The sequence below is a fragment of the Carettochelys insculpta genome, chromosome 7 (genome assembly GCF_033958435.1).
Source record: "Carettochelys insculpta isolate YL-2023 chromosome 7, ASM3395843v1, whole genome shotgun sequence".
Lineage (NCBI taxonomy): Eukaryota > Metazoa > Chordata > Testudines > Carettochelyidae > Carettochelys > Carettochelys insculpta.
In genome coordinates this window covers 4450197-4472194 of record NC_134143.1, presented here as the reverse complement: position 1 = coordinate 4472194, position 21998 = coordinate 4450197, and the positions used below count along the sequence as shown (strand labels likewise).

Genomic DNA, 21998 nt, shown 5'->3' with positions numbered 1-21998 from the left:
AGACAGTTCTCCCAACAACAAGGGGATACTGGTAGGAGGAGGAACCACAGGGGCAGAAGGTGTCCTGGCCACCACACCCAAGGACAGGGTCATCAAACTAGGGCTGAAACAAGCATTTTGATGGTGAGGTCAGGAGCCGCATGCCAATTTCTTTTGCAGTTCCAGCATACCCCATACTTTTCTTCCACCTGTCCCCTTTCTACCTGGCTTGGTGCGACATAACTTTGGACTAGTGGGTTCTACACACCTTAGAAAGGAGATATGGCATCCAGTTTTCTTCATGCCCCCTCCCACTCCCTTCCCCATCCATCTTCAGAGACCCCTCTCATGAGAGTCTGCTCAGACACGAGATAAAATCTCTCCTTAAATGGGTGGCTATAGAGGAGGTCCCTCCCCAGTTTCAGGGGCAGGGGTTTAATTTCTGTTATTTCCTAATTCTGAAGTCAAAAGGAGGAGGGGTAAGGCCCATTTTGGATTTATGAGACCTCAACAGGTTTGTAAAAAAGATAAGGCTTCGTATAGTACCCTTGGGTCTCATCATTCCAAAGCTGGAACAGGGGGATTGGTTTGCTGCTCTCAGCTTACAAGATGCATATTTTCACATAGCAATTTAGCCTTCCTACAAGAGGTTTCTGCAGTTCGTGGTGGATGGGGGTCATTATCAGTTCATTGTCGTTCTATTCAGTCTGTCCTTTGCCCCAAGGGTCTTTACCAAACTCATGGCAGTGGTGCTGGTGGCCTTTGCAGGAGCAGGACAGAGCTGTTTGCATAGCTGGACGGTTGGTTGGTCAAGGGCAGCTCTCAGGACCAAGTGCACCAGCATGTGCAACTGATCTGCCAAACATTTATCAATCTGGGCCTCCTGGTCAACAAGGCAAAGTTGATTTTGGTTCCCACTCAGACAGTGGAGTTTGCGGGGCCCTCCTGGATGCAGTGTGTGCCAGGGCCTTCCTGCCAGACAGTAGATTTCAGGCCATGGCAACTTTTGTCCATATGATCAGATTCCCCACCACAATGGCCAGGTGCTGCATGAGTTTGCTGGGTCACATGGCAGCATGCACATTTGTAGTCCAGCATGCCAGGCTCTGGGTGTGTCCTGTTCAGCTGTACCACCCTGTCAGAGACAACATAGATGTCTTGGTAGCCTTGCCACCACATACTTTGTCAACCCTGTGCACTGGTGCCTCGATGTTCAAATGGTTTGTGGAGGAGTTTCCTTCAGCCCTCTCTCTCCCTGCTAATGGATGCCTTGGACGTGGGCTAGGGAGGGCACTTGGGAGAATGTAGAGCTCATGCTCTGTGGAACAGAATGTACCTCCAGCTCCACATAAACTTTCAGGAGCTCAGAGCTGTCAGGCTCTGATGCATAGTGTTTCACAGTAGCTTAGCAGGACAGTGAGCACAGACAACATGACGCAATATATTATATAAACAAACTGGGGGTGCATGCTCCTGTCCCCTGTGTCACAAGGCCCTCAAGCGCTGGGAGTTCTGCATTCCACATCAGATCCCTCTGCAGGCCTATTACCTCCTGGGAGTCCACAGCTCGCTGGCAGACCACCTCAGCAGGTCTTTCATGAGGCACATGTGGTCGTTAACCCAGGTGTGCTGCACTCAATTTTCCGAAAGTGCGGTTATCCCCAAGTGGAGCTACTTGCCTCTCACCTCAATGCAAAGTCAACAACAACAACAGCCATGGTGTCAGCACCTGTTGGTGTCTGACGCCTCTCTCACTATTTCGTTCAATCTTTCCCTGACCAGTGCAGACTGGCTTAGTTTTTGTAGACTAGCTCTGCACCAATCTACTATACCGTCTGCCCATTCTCTGTGGGGTTTGCCTCTCCTTTTCCATGTTCCAACCATCCATTATTCCAAATACCAGCGTCTTAATTTTTTTATTTGCCATTCATTCTGCAAATATGTCCCAATAGCTGTAACTTCCTTTGTATAACCTTCTGCAGTCAGTTCTCTTTTCGATGTATCTTCCTATATAATTCCTCATTGGTGACCTTCTGTTTCCATCCTATTCTCAGGATCTTTCTATAACAACTCCTCTCGAATGCCAATATCCTTCTCTTCGAATCTTTCGTTATCACCCATCTCACATTTATATAACATGCTGCTGAATGCATATGTTTTCAAGATGCTCAGCTTCGTTCCTAAGTAAATCACATCGCTTTTCTAGATCTGATCAATCTCCTTCAAACTCACTCTTGCTTTCACTAGTGTAATCATTATTTCCTTCTTACAGTCTAGGTCATAGGTTCTGTGGCTTCCCAGATACGTAAACCTCTCTACATTCTCTAGTTGGATCCTGTCTATATTGATCTTCCTATTTCTCTACCTCCAAGTACCATTGTTTTTGTTTTATAGATTTTCATAATCAGTCTGTACCGCTTCCTTTCCTCATTCAGTTCTCGCTAGCTTCTCTTTATCTTCTTCAATGATAACTATATCGTCTGCAAACCACAAGTTGTTGATTCTCATCCCATGCACAACAAATATCCCTTCTACCTCTTCCTGGATCTTGTTCATTGCTCTCTCTAGATGTGTGATGAAGATACTCAGCAACATTGGATTTCTGTCTCATACTTCTTATCGTTCTAAACCAGCTTCCCAACATCCCATACGTTCTCACTGCTGTCTCTGTATTGTTGTTGATATTTTTCAATAACTATATCAGTCTGCTATCCACTCCAAACGTTGCCAACACCACTCAAGTCACTTTCTGATCTATACTGTCAAATGCCTTCTGAAAATCGATGAAGCAAACATAGATGTTCTTTCATCAAGGTTTCCCTGCTATCAGTCTTAGTGCCAATATCTGCTGTATGGTACTTCTATCTTTACTGAATCCCGCTTGCTCATCTGTTAGATGTTCTTCTATCCGCGATCTCAGTTTCTGTCAGTATCAGCAGCAGCAGCATCTTGCCTAGACGACTTGTTAGGGCAGTCATTCTGTAACTCTTGTGCTCCAGTGTCCCTCCTTTCTTGTGTATTGTCAATAGCATGGATCTTGTCCATTCCTTAGGTGCCTTCTCTTCTTTCCATGCTATTTTACGTAGTTGGTGTATTTCCTGAATTATACCTTCTCTGCCTTATTTCATCATCTCTCTCATGATCTTACCATTTCCAGGGCTCTTGTTTTTTCTTCCTTCTTCAAAATATCGATCTTGCTCTCGATGCTTGGTGGAGATATCTTTTTCAGTTCTTTGATCAGTTGCTCTGAGACACTTGGGTCCAACTGTGCTTTGTACAGATTGGTGCAATATCTCATCCATTGCTGCACAACCTTCTCCGTGTTCATGAACACCTCATCATTCTTGTCATCATCTGCTTCGGCTGCCATCTTGTATTAATATTCCTAATAATCTTACACACCTCCCTAGTCTTATGCTCAACATAATACCTCTCTATATCTTCACACTGCTCCTTTAACCATTTTGCTTATCCATACTGGCCATTTTCCTTACCTCATTGCATTTTATTCTATACTGTTGTTCAGCCCTTTTGAAAACATCTCTTCTAATCTTCAACGCTCCCTTGGACTAACTTAATCCACTTCTCATTGATCTTCTCTTCCTCTAGAACAGTCTGCTCAATTGCCTCTTGTATCACCATGGCTATCCCTTCAACTCTCTTATCTAGGTTTTTCTCCATGGCCGTGGCCGCATTTCTTTTCTTCTCTTTGGGTGCTACTCTATATGCATTCCCTATTTCTTCCTCACCTAGCTTTGCCGTGACACCTCTGGGGGTTCCATGCCAGTCCCAAGCCTGGATAAGGGAGGAGGGTTGGTCAGATTTGTGTCAATACACCTATCGTGAAACAACAATACGAATCACATCTGATGCCAGTGTGACAACCTGACAAAAGATGCCAGCTTGGATGTTGCCCGGATAAACAAGGTCTGTGGCACCAATCGAGTGATTAGAGTTGGGTCGATAGTTGATTACTGAAAGAAAATTACAACTAACACATACTATCAATTGAAACGTGAAACGTCCAAATATTGTGGGCAACTAGAAAGTTAGAGCTACTTCAGAAGGAGATGGAGAGATACCAATGCGATATATTTGGACTGGCAGAAATGCGTTGGACAGTATTGGGAGAGATCATAGAATCATAGAACAATAGAGCAGGAAGAGACATAAAAAAGCCAAGACCAAACCCATCAGATCAGTCCCCCAGGGCTTTGTCGAGGCAAGACTTAAACACCTCCAGGGATGGAGACTCCACTACTTCCCTGGGTAGACCATTCCAATGCTTCACCACCCTCCTAGTGAAAAAGTTTTTCCTAATGTTCAACCTGCACCTTTCCAACCGCAACTTGAGACCATTGTTCCATGTTCTGCCATCCATGAGCACTGTGAACAGCCTCTCTCCAGCCTCTTTGCAACCTCCCTTCAGTAAGTTGAAGGCTGTTATCAAGTCCCCCCTCAGTCTTCTCTTCTGCAGACTAAACAGTCCCAATTGCCTCAATCTTTCTTCATAAGTCATATGCTCCAGCCCCCTAATTATTTTGGTCGCCCTCCACTGGACCCTCTCCAGTGTATCCACATCTGTCCTATAATTGGGGGCCCAGAACTGGACACAGTACTCCAGATGCGGCCTCACCAAAGCCAAATAAAGAGGAATAATCACTTCTCTGGATCTACTGGCAATGCTCCTCTTGATGCAACCTAATATGCCATTAGCTTTCTTGGCTACAACGGCACACTGTCGACTCATGTCCAGCTTCTCGTACACTACAACTCCCAGGTCCTTTTCTGCAAAACTACTACCCAGCCAGTCGGACCCCAACCTGTAACAATGCTTGGGATTCTTCTGGCCCAAGTGCAGGACTCTGCACTTGTCCTTATTGAACCTCATCAGATTTCTTGCAGCCCAGTCTTCCAATTTGTCTAAGTCAGACTGCACTCTGTCCCTACCCTCCAGCGTATCTACCTCCCCCCCCTAGCTTAGTGTCATCCGCAAACTTGCTGAGGGTACAATCCAACCCCTCATCCAGGTCATTGATAAATATGTTGAACAGAAAAGGACCCAGAACCGAACCTTGGGGCACGCCACTAGAAACCGACCGTCATCCCAACATCGAGCCGTTGATCACTACCCTCTGGGCCCGACCTTCTAGCCAGCTTTCTATCCATCTTACCATCCATTTATCCAATCCACATTCCTTTAACTTGCTGACAAGAATATTGTGGGAGACCGTATCAAAAGCTTTGCTAAAGTCAAGATAAATCACATCCATTGATTTTCCCCTATCCACGGAGCAGTTATCTCATCGTAGAAACTAATCAGATTGGTCAGGCATGACTTGTCCTTCATGAATCCATGCTGACTATTCCTGATCACTCTCCTCTCCTCCAGGTGCCTCAAAACGACTTCCTTGAGGAGCCCCCCCATGATTTTTCCAGGGATTGATGTAAGACTGACCGGCCTATAGTTCCCTGGATCATCCTTCTTCCCTTTTTTAAAGATAGGCACCATATTTGCCCTTTTCCAATCATCCAGGATCTCTCCTGATCTCCACGACTTTTCAAAGATAACGGGCAAGGGCTCGTCAACAACATACGCCAACTCCCTCAGAGCCCTAGGATGAATTAGGTCTGGGCCCATCGACTTATGTACATTTAGCTTTTTTAGATAGCTCCTAACCTGTTCTTTCCCCACCAAAAGCTGTCCACCTTCATCCCACAATGCATCACTTATCACATTAGTCCGGGAGCTGTCTTTGTCCATGAAGACAGAGGCAAAGAAAGCATTAAGTACTTCAGCTTTCCCTACATCATCTGTCCCTGGGTTACCTCCCTCATCCAGAAGGGGCCCCACACCCTCTCTGATCACCATTTTCTTGTTAACATGCCTGTAGAAACTTTTCTTGTTACCCTTCACATTCCTCGCAAGTCGCAATTCCAGTTGCACTTTCTCCTTCCTGATAACTGCCCTACATTCTCGAGCTATACGTTTATACCCCTCCCTAGACATCTGTCCAAGTTTCCACTTTTTGTAAGCTCCCTTTTTGTGTCTAAGTTTTCCAAGGATTTCCCCATTAAGCCAGTTTGGTCTCCTACCATATTTACTTCTCTTGCTGCACATCGGGATAGTTTGTTTCCGCGCCTTCAGTAGGGCTTCCTTAAAATACTGCCAGTTTTCCTGGACTCCTTTTCCCTTCATGGTAGCATCCCAGGGGATTCTGCCCATTAGGTTCCTGAAGGAGTCAAGGTCTGCTTTTCTGAAGTCCAAGGTGTGTAATTTACTGCTCTCTTTCCTTCTTTTGGTCAGGATCCCGAAGTCTACCATCTCATGATCACTGCTTCCCAGGTTGTCCCCCACCTTTACCTTCCCTGTTAGTTCCTCCCTGTTTGTAAGCAGCAGGTCAAGCCGCGCACGACCTCTGGTCGGGTTCTTCAGCACTTGTACCAAGAAGTGATCCCCAACGTTCTCCAGGAATTTCCTGGACTGCTTGTGTACAGCCGTATTTGGTCTCCCAACAGATGTCAGGGTAATTGAAGTCCCCCACGATAACGAGAGCCCACGATCCAGAAACTTCTCTCAGTTGCCCAAAAGAAGCCTCATCTACCTCATCATCCTGATTGGGCGGCCTGTAGCAGACACCAACCACCACATCTCCTTTGCTGCCTACACCACTAAGCTTGACCCATAGATTCTCAACAGGCTTTTTTCCCTTTATATAGTGGAGTTCCAAGCAATCATAGTGCTCTCTTACATACAGTGCAACTCCTCCTCTTTTTCTCCCTTGCCTGATGTGCGGTTGCAATGTCTTTTGGTCAGGGAATGAAATGAAGCATGAAGCAGAAGTTGGATTCCTGGTTAGAAAAAGAGCTAGAGGAGCATTGTTAGAATACAAACCAGTGAGTGTGAGAATGATGGTAGCAAAATTTGAAGTAAAACCATTCAACATCTCAGTCATTCAGGTATATGCACCCATGTCAGACAGTACGGAGGAAGAAATAGAGCGATAAAGACTTGACAAAGATGCTGGAGGAGATAGTGAAGAGAGATGTGTTGATAATCAGAGGAGATTGGAATAGATAATGAAGGTTGGGAGAGCATCATGGAAAGGTTTGGATACAGAAAAAGAAACAAACAAGGCCAGAAACTACTAGAGTTTGCTATGGAGCAGGTGATGGTGATCTGCAACGCAGGGTTCCAACAAAAGGACTGTAGGAAGTGGGCTTGGCAGTCAAACAATGGGAAGTCCAAGAACATGATAGATATGATCTTGATAAGGAGGAGATGGGTAACATCAGTACAGCAGTGCCAAACTTTCCAAGGAGTGCTTATAGACTCGGACCACAGTCTAGTGATTGCAAACAGCATTGCTAAGTGCTGGACATTTTGGTCTTGCTGGAACCAGAGTCCAGTATCCTAGGCAGATGTGTTCAGCATTCCCTGGTCAGGGCTGCTGCGATTTGCTTTCCCTCCGATTCTGCTCGTCCACGAGGTCCTACTCAGTATTCGGTCAGATTGGGCATCTGTCGTTTTAGCAGCCTCAGTGTCGGCCCAGCGGCGCTGGTAGTCAGTTGTCTTGGAAATGTCAGTCTGCAAACCATTGACATTCCTGTTAAGCCCAGACCTGTTGACTCATGAGGAGGGGTGACTGCATCACCCTAACCTTTGATCCTTACATGTCACTGCTTGGAAGCTCCTTGCTTGAAGGTCATGGAGCTCTCATGCTCAGACCTGTACGTATTGTTAAATAGCAGGAAGCCTTGTATGAGGGTAGCCTATGTGGCCAAATAGAAGAGGTTTTCTGTTTAGGTATCTCAGAGGGGACTGTCCTCATCATAGGCCTCGGTACCCGTCATTTTGGACTGCTTGTGGTATTTAAATCAAGGTGGTCTGTCATTGTCATCCATCAGCGTGCATTTGGCAGCCGTCTCAGCCTTTCACCTCGGCCCTGGGATATCCTCAGTTTTCTCAGACCCAGTGGTGCAAAGATTTATGAAAGGCCTGGAGAGGGTCAAACCACAGGTTCAGAACCCTTTGCCTGGATGGGATCTTAATCTGGAGTTGTCAAAACTTGTGGGAGCCCGCTTTGAACCACTTGCTTCTTGTTCCTTGCTGTTTCTAAGTTACAAAACAACTTTTTTGGTGGCCATTACCTCGGCCGGAGGGTATCTGAGTTGAGGGCACTGACAGTGGACCCATTTTATACGATGTTTCACAAGGACGAGGTCAACTGAGACCCTATCTGGCGTTCTTACCGAAGGTGGTCTCCTCTTTCCATTTCAACCAGGATATTTCTCTGCTGGTTATTTACGCAAAACTTCATGCCTCTCCTAAGGAACAGAGTTTACATACCTTGGATGTGTGAATGGTTTTAGCCTTCTATATGGACAGGACTGAAGCAACTGTTCATGGCAGTGGCAGATAGAATGAAGGGCCTCCCAGTCTCCTCCCAGTGGATCTCCTCCTGGATAGCAACCTGCATTAACGAATGCTACAGGCTGACAGGCTTACTGATCAGGGCTTCTTCCACTAGAGCACACTCATCTTCTGTGGCATACTTAGCTCATTCCCCTAATCCAGGAAAACAGCAGGGCAGCCACCTGGTCCTCAATTCGTATGTTTTTGGCCCATTATGCACTGATGCAGCACACAAGGGAGGATGTTGCAGTGGGCAGGGCTGTCTTACATTCCTTCCAGGGCTCTGACCCCACCTGCTCGAACTTTTGCTTGTACTCATCCAGTTTGGAATGCACATGAGCAATCACTCAAAGAAGAAAAGACAGTTACCAATTCCGTACCTGGTGTTCTTTGAGGTGTGTTGCTCTTGTCCATTCCAAAACCCACCTGCCTGCCCCGCTGTCAGGGTAGCCAGCATGAAGGAACTGTGTGGGGGCAGGGCAGGCTGTGCATATATTGGTTGTTGGAGTGGTGCCGCTCTGACCTGATGGCTGTTGGCTAGGGCAGAAAGCTTTCCAGCAACTAGGCACATGCCAGCGCACGCTCAAGTTTGAAATGGCCATGAGGAATACATCTCAAAGAACACCAGTTACAAAACAGGTAGCTCGCTTATGTGGGGTGTGATGACATTCTGGGACACAACCTGGAACTGCTGTGCCCCCTTAGCTTTCCACCCTGGGCTGTCTTTCACAATGCTTTGCAAATAACAAGCAGCAGATTTCTCCAGGTGCTGTTACCACTCAGCAACGTGCAGGGATGCACCCAGCTAAATTGCATGAATACATTCTAAGCCACTCCTGAACCATCCACAAGGAAACACCAGCAAATCCCTCTCCCCTCCCGCCCCCATTTTACACTGCTCTAGACCCTGTCTTGAACAATGCATACTCTTAAATTGGATTGCCACTTCATCAAAGGATAGTGGACATAGACCAGCGTTTGTAAGTTGAGGAGATTTCTCAAGTTCTTTAAACAATAAGTGACGACAGAGAGCTATATTTTAAGGGAGTCTGTCCCACAAAAGCTAATCACAGAATAAATCATTGTGTTAGTCTTTGAAGTGCTATGTTTCTGCTGCTGTATTTTAAGTGATTATAAATGGTGGACAGAAAGGTCAGAGATATTTATTGATGAAATAAAATCATGATCTAAATTCTAAACTTTTAGACTAAGCAAGAATTGAAACAAACAGCTGTTCTCACCCCCCGCCCCCGGCTGGTGCAGGCAGATTATGGTCCTTAATATACAGGAGAATTTCCTTTTCAACCTGGGACCAGTCTCTTAAATTCAGTGTCTTTGTTTTCCTGGTGTTCTTGTTACCTTCAGCAAGGTGGGAGGGAAAAGAGGTGGTTTCAATTTACACGGTGTCTTGTTTTATACTTTTATATTATTTCATATCCTTGGAAGGATACTGGCCCAGACTTGTTCTGGTAGGCCTTACCAATTCAGAGTTGAGCAGTTTTCCTTGCGTAATACTTTCACAACTGTCTGTCACAGTATTGTAACTCCCTTACTTGTGATTCACTTGCTGGTCAATGGTGCATGACAGCTGCATGACACTCATTTGGGAATGGGTCACTACCTTTGTCACTGCAGAGCGAGCAGTTGATGCCTCCCAAATTCAACACATTTCAATAGCTATATAGCACAAATCTTTTAACTTCCTGCACACTAACAAGGTACATATTTTGACAGAACAGTGAGTATTAGCAGATGGTGATGTTTTGTATGGTATCTTACGCAGCGTGATTTTTAATGAAATGTAGCAAATGTACAAATGGCAAATATGGGGGTTATAAGGCACTTCTTTGAGATCCAGTGCATCACAGGGGATGAGGGAAACAAGGTGTAATTCAATTTTGTCTATGCTTTGCAGCAGTAGCATGCAGGAACCTGTTTGTTACTAATTAGAGGCTTACTATTGCAGTTTCTTTGTTGCCTCAATGCACCCAAGATTGACAGGCTTAGCAAACTTTATCTGATTTCACCAGCTCATGGAAGTAATACAGATACCAATAACAGTAATTAAACTTGGAAAATAAATCAGGTGCAGGCTATCTGTTTCCAATGCATGCAGCATCTCAGTGCTAGGGAGAAGATGTCTATGATTAAAGCCAATCAATGGCACAGGGGACAAGATGATTATAGATCTTCATTGAAGGTCTGCACAGGAATTTGACCTATGGTGATAGCTTGACAAACAAAGCAACAATCTGTCAACTCTGTGCCCATCTGTTGATGCAATAAGCAAGACTCCAGAGGCTTTGTACATTTCCTTGCAGGAGGAAATGGAGTAGATTACATGCAGACAGCCCTTAATATTTCTTTACAACACTGTGCTGCTGTAGCATTTCAGCATACATGCTACTGACACCAACAGGAGCAATTCTGTTGTTGGCAGAGGTCATCCAGATCCCCGAGAGGCAATAGCTGAGTCAATGGAAAGATTCTTCTTTGAATCCAGTGCTGTCCATGTGAAGATTTAGGTTGGTTTAACAACATCACTTGGGTGTAGATTTTATGCAGCCCTACCCAAATAGTTAAGCAGATCTAATTTTCTGGTGTAGACCAGATCGGAGTGGAGAATTGGATTTAGAAGTTCCTTTCATTTTATGTTTACATCACAGACCCTATTAAACCAGTTGAGAATACATAATGTTTCTGTCATAAACGTACAGGTGACCTTTCTTTCTCTTTCCCCATCAGGGTATCTTCAATCAATTCCAGTGCAGCAGTGAGAGAGTACTGCCCTCTGATACCCTGCGCAATGCTCTTGCAAAGACCTTTCAGGATGAGCAGCGCTTCCAGCTAGGCATCATGGATGATGCTGCTGAATGTTTTGTGAGTATGCTGTTGTTATATCACCATTAGAAGGATGGCTGATTAGGTTTGCAGAGGTATATTGAAAACACCACCCAAAGTGATTTTGATTCTGGTAGCCTTATGTTCATTATAGAAGAACCGGTCTCAAGTGGATCCTTGTTTAGGAAATGCTGCAGTAGCACATGATGCTCTCATATTCTGGTAATGGAGATAAATAGATAATCTGCTAAGCACCGCTTCCTGGCTCTAAGATTCAAAATATGGGAAATTAAATTGTGATAACTTTCTAAGATTAGTGAAATTTCACTGGCAGTGACATGAACTTAATAAATTTGTCCTTATTCTTGCGTGGTTTAATCCACTGCACAATTGAGCCATCTGAATAAATGCCCCACTGGGGTGAGTGGGACAGTTCACACGTCTAAGAGCTGTTCTATAGACAGCCCTTTAAACTGCCTAAAACCAAGGGCTTGTCAATATGGGAAAGTTATACCAGTGTAATCTAAGGTGTGAATACAAACTAATATACTGGCTTAACCCTGTGTAGGATTTACTTCATTGTAACCACCCCGTTTAACTAGGGTGCAAGCCTCATCAGGAGGTTTTTGTCCCAAATGCTAATTCCAGATATCTCCAGGGTCAACAGCTGTCATCCATTCACATCACGCTACACACTTACCAAGTAAGCCCAGGACAATGCTGGCTTCAGAACATTGGTATTGCAAAGTCGTACAACTGAATTCTGAGCCTATCTCCAGGGACACTGCTCCTGAGTCACCTAAAATGTTGGAAATGGTATATGGCAGCACTCAAAGCAAAAATAGCTACCTATTTTTTGTAACTCATTCTTCAAAATGTGTTGCTCATGTGCATTCCATTACCCACTTCTCTTGTCAAAATTACTGGCAAGAAGGAACTGAGAGGGTGTCGGGCTGGTGACACCTGATACACTGCTACATGAGTGTGGCACTTCAGAGGACACCACAGCCAATCACATTGATACCATTAAGTCAAGAATCTCTGACCACTATGCACAAGGGCATGCGCTTACCTAAAACAGAATGGGCATGAGCAACACATCTCGAAGTCACAAAAGGTAGGTTACCATTTTTTGTTTTAACAGCATGTCAGGAATATGACAAACCCATGCCCCTGAATGGCATAGGTAAGCTGAAGTAAGGCCTTGCTTAGACATTATGAGTTTAACAGAAGAATTATTCCATCATGATAGCTACCATCTCTCCAGGAGATGGATTGCCTTTGCTGTGGCCACTCTGAAGAGCTATAGTAGTACAGCTTTGCTGCTATAGCATTTTAAGTATAGGAAAACTCTTGGTTGACAGAAGAGTTCTTCCGCAGTTAAGTTGTCTTCCAGGCAGTGGCAGCTGACTGTTTAAGCACCGTAGACATGCAGTCCCTGTTACATTTAAGCCTAGAGTGACCAGATACCCTAATTTTAAAGAAACAGTCCCATCTGTAAGTCCTCATGCAGGTAGTTATTCCCCTCTGTTCGGCACTGGTGAGGCCACATCTTGAATATTGTGTCCAGTTTTGGGCAGTGTAAAAAGGATGTGGATTTGCTGGAGCAGGTTCAGCAGAGGGCAGCAAAAATGATTCAGGGGCTGGAGCACAAGACCTATGAGGACAGGCTGAGGGATTTGAGCTTGTTTAGTTTACAGAAGAGAAGACTTTAGGGGTGATTTAATAGCAGCCTTCAAGTTCCTGAAGGGGAGCTCTAAAAAGGAGGGTGAGAAACTGTTCTCAGTGGTGTCAGGTGGCAGAACAAGGAGTAATGGTTTAAAGTTGAAGAGCGAAAGGTGTAGGTTAGATATTAGGAAAAACTACTTCACTAGGACGGTGGTGAAGCACTGGAATGCGTTGCCTAGAGAGGTGGTGGATTCTCCATCCCTAGAGGTTTTTAAGCCCCAGCTTGACAAGGTCCTGGCTGGGAGGACCTAGTAGGGGTTGGTCCTGCTTGAAGCAGGGGGCCGGACTAGATGACCTCCTGAGGTCCCTTCCAGCCCTATGATTCTGTGTATCCTGACTTTTTCTTTAGAAAGGGTAAATTGTCCTGTGTTTTCTGTCTGCCTCTCCTAAATCAGTACTGGTGGCCTCTGCTGCTGGCTAGATCTCTGCTTGCCTGCCACCTCCCTACCAGTGATGAGTTAGGGGGTCCACTGGCTTTTAATAGGGGTGGGTGTGCAAGGCTGGAAGTGTGGTAAGGTGCAGTGCCTGAGGGAATGGCTGCTCCCCCTGCTGGCCCATCAGTGCAGCCCCTGCTGGGTGCTGACTTTTGGCTAGCACAGCCCTGTCCCGTTTCTGGCTGGCATGGCTGTGAACTACATTAGCTGGTGAGCCTGGATGGGTCCCGGTGGCAGCCAGTTATATGTGCCCTCTGCTGCCCATCCATCAGCCCTTAAGTGCTCCCCCTCTTGCTATTTTCTTCCTCTTTTGCCCCTCACCCACCTCCAGTTCCTCCATATCCTCCAGCAATGTGTCCTACTCCTAGTGCAGTGTGGAGAATCAGCCCCCAGTTGGAGCACTTAGCTCACCATCATTCTGGCCAGCAGGCTCCTTCCTTCCCCCAGTGCCCCTGGAAGCTGACAGCTGTGGTACCAAAACTTTCCAGCCAGGGGTTCTGGCCAGGAGCAGCCAACCTCTGCATATGCTAAAGATCTGCACAGTGCTGCCAATAGAAGAAAACCCTCCATGCTTCCACTAAGCTCTGGAGTAGCAGAGGGTGGGGATGTGATTTCGAGCTTGTTTATGCCCTAAAGCTGCAGGTGGCATGATCTTAGTACCCTCTTCACCCATGCCTTCGCCACTCTATCCTGAGTCCTGCCCCTATGGAGCATGGGGCTTTTCGTTGCCTTGGTATCCTCCGCTGCTGAGCCGCCTCTTTGGCTGTGTTCATTGAAGCCCCTGCACTCAAGTTCCCTAGGCTGTGATGTGCAATGTAGCCTGCCTGTGCTGTAGCCAGGAGACAGGTGATAGCTCAGTTATGTTGGTGACCAGTAGCATCCTGGAGGTGTTAGTTGTCTTCCAATGTCAAGCAGGCAAGAAGGAACAAGCTGTTTTCAACCACATGGGGCAGAGAGGCAATAAAGGGGGAAAGAAGAGTTCTGCAAAGACATATGCCACAGCATCCCATTGCTCCCCCACTTTTCCCTGCTGCCGTTCCCATTCCATCTGCACAGTGCCCAAAGGCTGCTGCTAGCACCTTCTAGTGTGAACCCTGGCAGAATGCTGGGGTGGGCGAGCGGGCAAATGACCCTCTGTGCCCCTTGCATATGTTGCCTTGAGAAGATGCTGTGCCAGATACCAGGAGAGGCAGGTCTATCCTTAGGGTCCAGCCAGGCATGGAAGGCAAAGAGGCCTGGGCAGAAAGTGTTGTGTCAATCAGTCACATACTCCCCCACCACGTGATAGAGATATATAGGAGTATCAGGGTGTGACCTTTCCCCAGGTGTGTATAGGAGGGTGGGTGTCGCTGTATCACCCTTCTCTGTGTGAACCCTAAAGCCTTAAAGATAAGTTTCTTTTTAAGAGGGGCTCAGCCAATTTAATGTTAATTTTAATATTTTTATAGTTGATTTTTACTTATGTTCAAGTGAATTAAATAATTTTACCAATTGTCCTGTATTCAGTATAGGGAAATGTGGTTTACCCTACATGCACCAAACCCACTGACATTTGAGAATTTGCCAGAAAAAGTGATAGAATCTGCAGAAATGCTAGTAAATAAATAAAAAGGTTAATTGACGTAGCATTCCAGATAACATACAGTTTTACTTCCTAAATGAATATAGAATGTTGGCATTCCATTCTGTTATAAAATGTAATTTTAACACGGTATTTACTTCGGTATTTTTGAGATACTGTAATGATGTGTAATTCATTCTTGTTTGTCTACATTAGAAATGATCAAGTTTTTCACTTTTTTCTTCCTTTGGGGGTAGGAGAACCTGTTGATGAGGATTCATTTCCACATTGCAGATGAGTCAAAAGAGGACATCTGCACTGCTCAACACTGCATTTCTCACCAGAAATTTGCGATGACCTTATTTGAACAGGTGTGATAATGATCTCTTTTAACACAAAGCACCCACTCCCCAGTTAGGGTTAGTTCCTGAGAAGTTTGGAGGCACATGCGAAGAAATGTCAGACAGGCAGCGATAGGATTGCCATTTGCCAAGTTTTTACCTAGACAGTTCAGTCACTGACTTGTGTATGTGGGGGCCATCCAGGATTTCCAGGTGCTGTGTTTTTGGGGACCTGGCCACCCTAATTTCTAGCACCTGCACCAAAATTTTGTCCCCACAGGACAAGGGGAAATGCTGGGTAATGAGCCCATGCCAGCCCTACTGAGCTGGGGCTTCCCCCTACTTTGAGAGCACTCTCCTTGACAGAAACCAGTGAGTGATTAGGGGGAGCGGGGGAAGAGGAGAGAGCAGTAGGGATGGAGCCTCTGGGCAGTGTTCCCTCTAATGTCTTATGTCTGTGTGTGGAATGAGTTTCATGTGCACCACTAGGGAGATGATAGGCAATTATCAATTGGTGCACATAACAAAAGTCATTCTGCACATGGACAGTCTGTGGCGGGAGGTGGGGCCCAAGGTTTGGAGTATGTCGGGGGCTCAGGGTTGTGGGAGGATAAGAGCTCTGCTTGGAAGTGCCAGCTCTGGAGTGGGGCTAAGGATAAGGCATTCAGAGTGCAGGAGGGGGTTCCAGGTTCGGGCCAAGGGGTTTGGAGTGTGGGTGTGGACGTGGCGTGGGGCAGTAGTTGGGATGGGAGTGCAGGCTCTGGGCAGGAATTGGGCTGTGGGAGTGGGTGGTTCTCAGGCTTAGGGTGAGGTGCCAGGGAGGGACCTAGGGTGATGGATGTGGGTTCAGGGCTAGGGCAGGGGATTTTGTTGCATGCGCTTACCTGGGGCAGCTCCCATTTTGGGGAAGGGGTGGAATAGGTGACTCCATGACACCCCCCCAAAGCTCCCATTGGTTGCAGTTCCTGACCAATGGAAGCTGTGGTGACAGAGCTCACGTGCACTCATGGTGGTGCAGCTCCAGCTGGGGAGGGGGAAGGGAACAGTAGCACACAGAGCCACCTCCCCCTGGCCAGCACTGGTGCAGCCTCGGAAGCCCCTTTCTTAATCTGGCCCTGCTGCTGGGGCTAGAAGAGTGCCCCTCCCCCAGCTGCAGTAGCTCCATGTGTGGCAGCCCAGGGCCACTGCCTGGGGCTTACTAGGCAGCTGTGTGGCCTTGCAGCTTAGAGGGAATCTTGCTTGTGTGTGAAGAGGTGGATGAGGGAGTGCCTTTGGGGGAGGGGGTCCATTTACCAGCGGTTAGAAGGATGACAGCCCTAGGCACAGCAGTGTCTGACGTATCAGTGTAGCCTTTTCACAGTATTACTTTCTCTTCCTATTTTAGTGCGTGTGTACCAGCTGCGGTGCCACCTCTGACCCGCTGCCTTTTATCCAGATGGTACATTACATCTCCACCACTTCACTCTGGTGAGTCTGGGGCTTATATGGAAAAAAAGCTCACCTTGTGTACAGTACAACTTTAGTCTTAGTATTTTTCTCTACTGTCATGTAATTCCACATACAGAGCATTCTTTGCTCATTATTAGTGGAGGCAGAGGATAGCTGTGGTCTGGGACAGAAGGCTAGGATGGAGGGTAGATATAGATCAAGAGTTCAGCGGCATTGACAGAGCTGTAGAGATAGAGGACTATTATGGGTTTTTTATGGAGATACCTAGAACAGAGAAACGGGTACTTGAAGAGCTGTGTTAATGAACAGGATTGCAAAGGCAGAAGAGCATTGACAGCTGTGGTACCCAGAACTGGAACAGAAAAAAGTAACGCAGGCCAAAATTGAATTATATTGGCAGAACTGTGTTTTGGGTTGCGCTGAAATATTAAAGAGTCGTTGAAGTTCACTTTCGTGAGCATTAAAACAATTTTTTAAAATTAGCATCTCTAGCTCGTATGTGTGAAATCCTTCTTGTTGGGTTTTTGCAACACTGCGTATACTGCAAAACTACTTTATCGTGGTTTCCAACAGTGTTAAAATTTTACTGGAGGGCTTTCAGTTTAAACAGCTTTAACTGTAAAATTCTGTACCACGTCTAGGCTGGGATGTATCTTTAAATATTTAAGTGGAAAACAACAGTTAAAACACTAACTTTCAGCTTCGAACAGCAGCTTCATGTTATTTCTGCATATGAAGTTGGCTAGGAGCTCTCAGTACTGAACAGTAGAAACTGGACCATCAGGGCGCACAAAACAATCAAGAATTTTAAAAAAGGTGTCCCAAATGAGTGTTCTAGCTAGCTAGTTATTTTATGAACAAATAGATCCAACGCACTGTCAGCCATCAGAATCCCTAAAAAAGGGAATATCCATTTGTTCAGCCAAGAAAATATGTATTGAATTATTACCAGCCAGCTTACTTGTTCTTCTTCTTAGCCCTCCAGATAAAAAACACTTCATAGATAATGTGCTTAAAAAAGTGGATACCTCAAGTTATCATCATCATTCCTCCACTTAGCACTATAAGAAAGCATTTTTGACTTAATTCAATCTGATGTCTTAGGTTGAGAGTAAGAAAATAAATTAGGTACACATTATTCTGTAGGAGATGAAAATAGAGGCGTGTAACTGTTCCTTTTCCCTCTATAGGTAATTCAGTCATGGTTTAGTGTTATGATGGTTTAATATAGAAGAGGAAACTTAAAGGCATCAATGAATGAATGAATAAAAATAGCTAAAAATAATAAGCTTAAGTAAATGAAGAAGAAAATGCATGAAGGCTTGGCTCCAGCCATCTACTAGGTCTGTTGAATACATTGTTAAGACAACAGCGTATTTTCTTGTCTCCAGATGCTGGTGACAGTATAAATTATTACCCACAAGAAACTGACCATAGATGATAAAGTTCTGAGGTTACCATCTATTTTTGAAATTCTGATAGAGATGGAAATAAATTAACTGCCCATGTGCTGCCCAGGATAAAAGCTGTGCAGTGGAGGAATGAAGAGGGATGTGGATGCTGTCTTGAAAATCGGAAATAACCCCTGTCATTCAAATAAGTTGGGGAAATCATAACTGATAGAATATGAATACAGATTGTGAGAATATGCTGTATTCCTCCTTATGGCTGTTACCATTTACGTGAACTATCTGGCAGCCGCTGTTTATCTGAATGGTTTTATTAATTTAAAATGTTAATACTTAATGGTTTTCCTAAGAATTTTAAATGAGAGTATAGAGTTTCAAGGAACACAAACATTAAACTTACACTGTGTTTATGCACATTCTTTATGTGCATTGCTTATACTAAATCTGCTAAATTTACATACATTTTTCTTTACAAAAGCTAATTGCCTTTTTGCAGTCTTTCAATTTGGACCACACAGTTGCTTCACTGTTGCTTATAATTTCACCTGTAAGATTTCACCTACAGAAGTTCTTGTGCAAAAGTATAATGCTACTCTTGTTGGGTTGCAAATTCTGTAGGGAAGAACTTAGTTACTTTAAAAATGTGTTTTAATTATTAGAAGTTAAATGTTCCCTAAAACAATCTGTTAAGTTTTTTGTCTTAAAATATCAAATTATAAGATACATTTGAATTATCTGCCTTTACTTGATAAAATTTCCATTTTCTTTCTATAGCATAATCATAATGTAGTAATGAGAGGGCCTGCCGTGAATCCCAAAAGCATGAGGCCTAAGCTATGGTGCTTTAGCTAGGCATTGACCTCCAGCCTCTACAATATAGGGTTAAGTATGTTAACATAGCAAAACAGCAGAAATGTAGCACTTCAAAGACTAACAAAACGATTTATTTGATGATGAGCTTTTGTGGGACAGACCCACTTCATCAGATCAGTCTCATTTCCAATACAGACTGACATTTATAAGTACAGAGGACTTTTTTTTTTTTTTTTTAATTTTTTGGTCTTCTGTACTTATGAATGTCACTCTGTACTGGAAATGAGACAGGTTTGATGAAGTGGGTCTGTCCCATGAAAGCTCATCACCGAATAAAGCATTTTATTAGTTTTTAAAGTGCTCCATTTCTGCTGTTGTGATTTGTTGGAGTACAGACTAACATGGCTACATCTCTTTTACTATGTTAACACCGAAAAAGCTAAAAGCAAAAAGCCCAGGTGTGAGTGAGCCAGGCTCACAGGAATGTGGCAGAGATAGGGCTGGTCAGAATATTACCAAGCACTCAGTGATACACATAAACACATTAAAATAAGGTAACAGGACACTTCCCATAGATAACAGCTTACCATCAGGTACATTCTGACCCAGGTTCAGTACAGGGTCGTTATAATAACATGATGGATAGTGTTGTTTTGATGGTACCATTATCTACAAGGTGATGGGCAGTGTCTAGTTACATTAAGGGGTGTCAACTTATTACCAATAGGGGAAGTCCCTGGGATGTGTAATGCATACATAAGTTGTTTGTACCTAGTTATGAAAGCATCACTCAATTGAGGTGTGCCAAGCGACCTACGGGATGATGGAGCCCCGTTACCATCAATTGAGTTATGTCCATTGTCCATGTATCAGTGTAAAACTGCTGGCGTCCATAAGGGGACACCCAGTGTGCTAAAGCCCAGGAGTCAGGACAATAAACGTGGTTCCAATTCCTTCGTACCTCACTTGATTTGTGATTATTGGGGGCCCTCAGGAGGCTGTGATGCACGCTAATTGATCAGAGCCAGCACTGGCATTCGGAGAGGTCAAATATGCACATAGGCAAAAGTCATCAACACAGCAGGAGCAGAACAGATGTCCAAACACCACTCTGGTAACAGTGTCTCACTATACGTAGTATTTGAATCTCTGCCTGAAACGTATCCTTTTTACACATTCAAATATTTTCAAAATATATACAAAAATAAGAAATTAAAATTAGTTTACTTTTTCAGCTAAGTGTCATAAATGCCACATGAAAATGTGTATTTATTCATCATTTTAATAAACTTTTCTCCTCTGTGCTATTTTGAAACTGAAGTAATCAAGCTATTTGCATGCTGGAGAGACGAGAGAAACCCACTCCAGACATGTTTGGAGAGTTACTACAGAATGCCAGCACCATGGGAGACCTGCGAAACTGTCCGGTTAGTATGTTGAGCTTGACTTTTTAATGGAAGTAAACAGAAGAGAGGTAGTAGTGTATGCTTATGTGCCTCTGACTACAGAGAATTTTTAAGATTTACCTTATCATAATACTCGAGAGGCGTCAGAGATAGATGGACCAATTTTCTTTGTGAATAAGACTTCCAGTAGGTTTCATAGCCTTTCAGATAGAGGAAAAGAAAACTCTTATTGGCGCCCATTTAACAGCTGGCAAATTGTTGAGAGACAAATTATAAATTATGGTAAGAAAAGAGAACAGACACTGTGAGGAGCATGAGTTAGAAAATGTCATCCAAAGAAAGAGAAATAACAGCCAACTGTGGAAACTGCTTCCCAGTACTGGAAGACTATTATGTTGGAACACTTTTGGCATATAGTCATCATTGGCCTAGGACAGCATTTTCATTACGAATATAATTCTTATGGTGATGCTTATGGTAAAAGTTACATATGTTGAATCTTTCTGGACCAGCAATATCGGTGGTCTGGCATGCTTTTAGTTTCCTGGCTGTTTGCTTATCGTGGGAGTGGCCATATTTCCCACAGTCCCATAAAGTCTGTTTATAGCCACCAGTCCTCGTTGTCGGTGCTCTGTGCTGTTATTTAGCTTACATTTACCCCTAAATGTCTTCTAAGAGCCCAGTAAGCAGTGGAATTGTTGGTAATACTGCTAGACAATATTGGCCTCTTGTAGTTCAACATTGGTCAGATCCTGAGGGTGTTGAACTCGAGAAGTTTAACCTGCAGTGTAATATTAGTATGCTTCATAAGCAACAGCAGCATGGGAAGAGATAGGAGATTACTTCCAAGGGAATTCTTTTGACACTGTGTTATAACACAGACAGTAGAGCTTCCATATCAGCCATTCTATTCTGCTCATATTCCTTGGTCCATAGATGAGATTTCATTTAAACTGGGCTTCCATATTTCAGTTTTAGGAATGGAAATATGCTTTTATTCTAAGTGCTTTACAATAGTTAGCTAATAATACAAACAACATTTGGAAAGAGTATTAAATGATCTGCTCAGACCATCAGCAATTTTCATGTGCTCTGTGGAAAAAACAAAGTTTGAGAAACATCAATTTAAGCAACTGTGGGCCAGCGTCCATGTGAGACAAGACTTGAAGCAAGAAAGTTCTTCAACTAGTGTCCCCATGGGTGCTCTACTCTTGGTGTCGGTGCATCCTCGCGGCAGCACTCAGCATCTTCTATAGCCGTGGTTTCCCATTCCATGCTTGCACAGTAGCACCTCCTCATGCGATTGGGTGAGCACAAAGCATGGGACTCCTCAGTTCTTTCTCTGCTATCCTTGGCTGTAGATGGAGCTTCATCCTCTGTGGAAAAACAATCAAATTAATGAGTTAGTTTTTATTAGTTACTATAGCCTTCCTGTCCAAGTTTCTCTCCCTGTTAGAGTTCCATCATTACTTTACTAAAAACTTTTTTTTTGTTTGAGTTAGAATTATTTGCTGCATCACTGACATGCTGGGTTCCCTGGCCTTTAAGTGGTGCACACCATGCAGGGAAGCTATGCCAGCCTCTGATGACCATGTTTGCTGCATTAAATGCCTGCGTGAGG

The 21998-nt window shown here is 44.4% G+C and overlaps 1 protein-coding gene across 18 annotated transcripts in view; it reads left to right on the top strand.

Moving 5' to 3' along the window:
• Nucleotides 1-21998, top strand: part of USP54 (ubiquitin specific peptidase 54) — a 202991-nt gene that overhangs the window by 100392 nt on the left and 80601 nt on the right. For all 18 annotated transcript variants that reach the window (XR_012646231.1, XR_012646232.1, XM_074999694.1 and 15 more), the window contains 4 exons: nt 11141-11275; nt 15217-15330; nt 16685-16767; nt 20293-20398. Coding sequence is in view for 16 of the 18 variants with exons in the window: in XM_074999694.1 (XP_074855795.1) it covers nt 11141-11275; nt 15217-15330; nt 16685-16767; nt 20293-20398 (438 nt within the window). In the remaining 2 variants the exon portion in view is untranslated. The remainder of the gene's footprint in view (nt 1-11140; nt 11276-15216; nt 15331-16684; nt 16768-20292; nt 20399-21998) is intronic.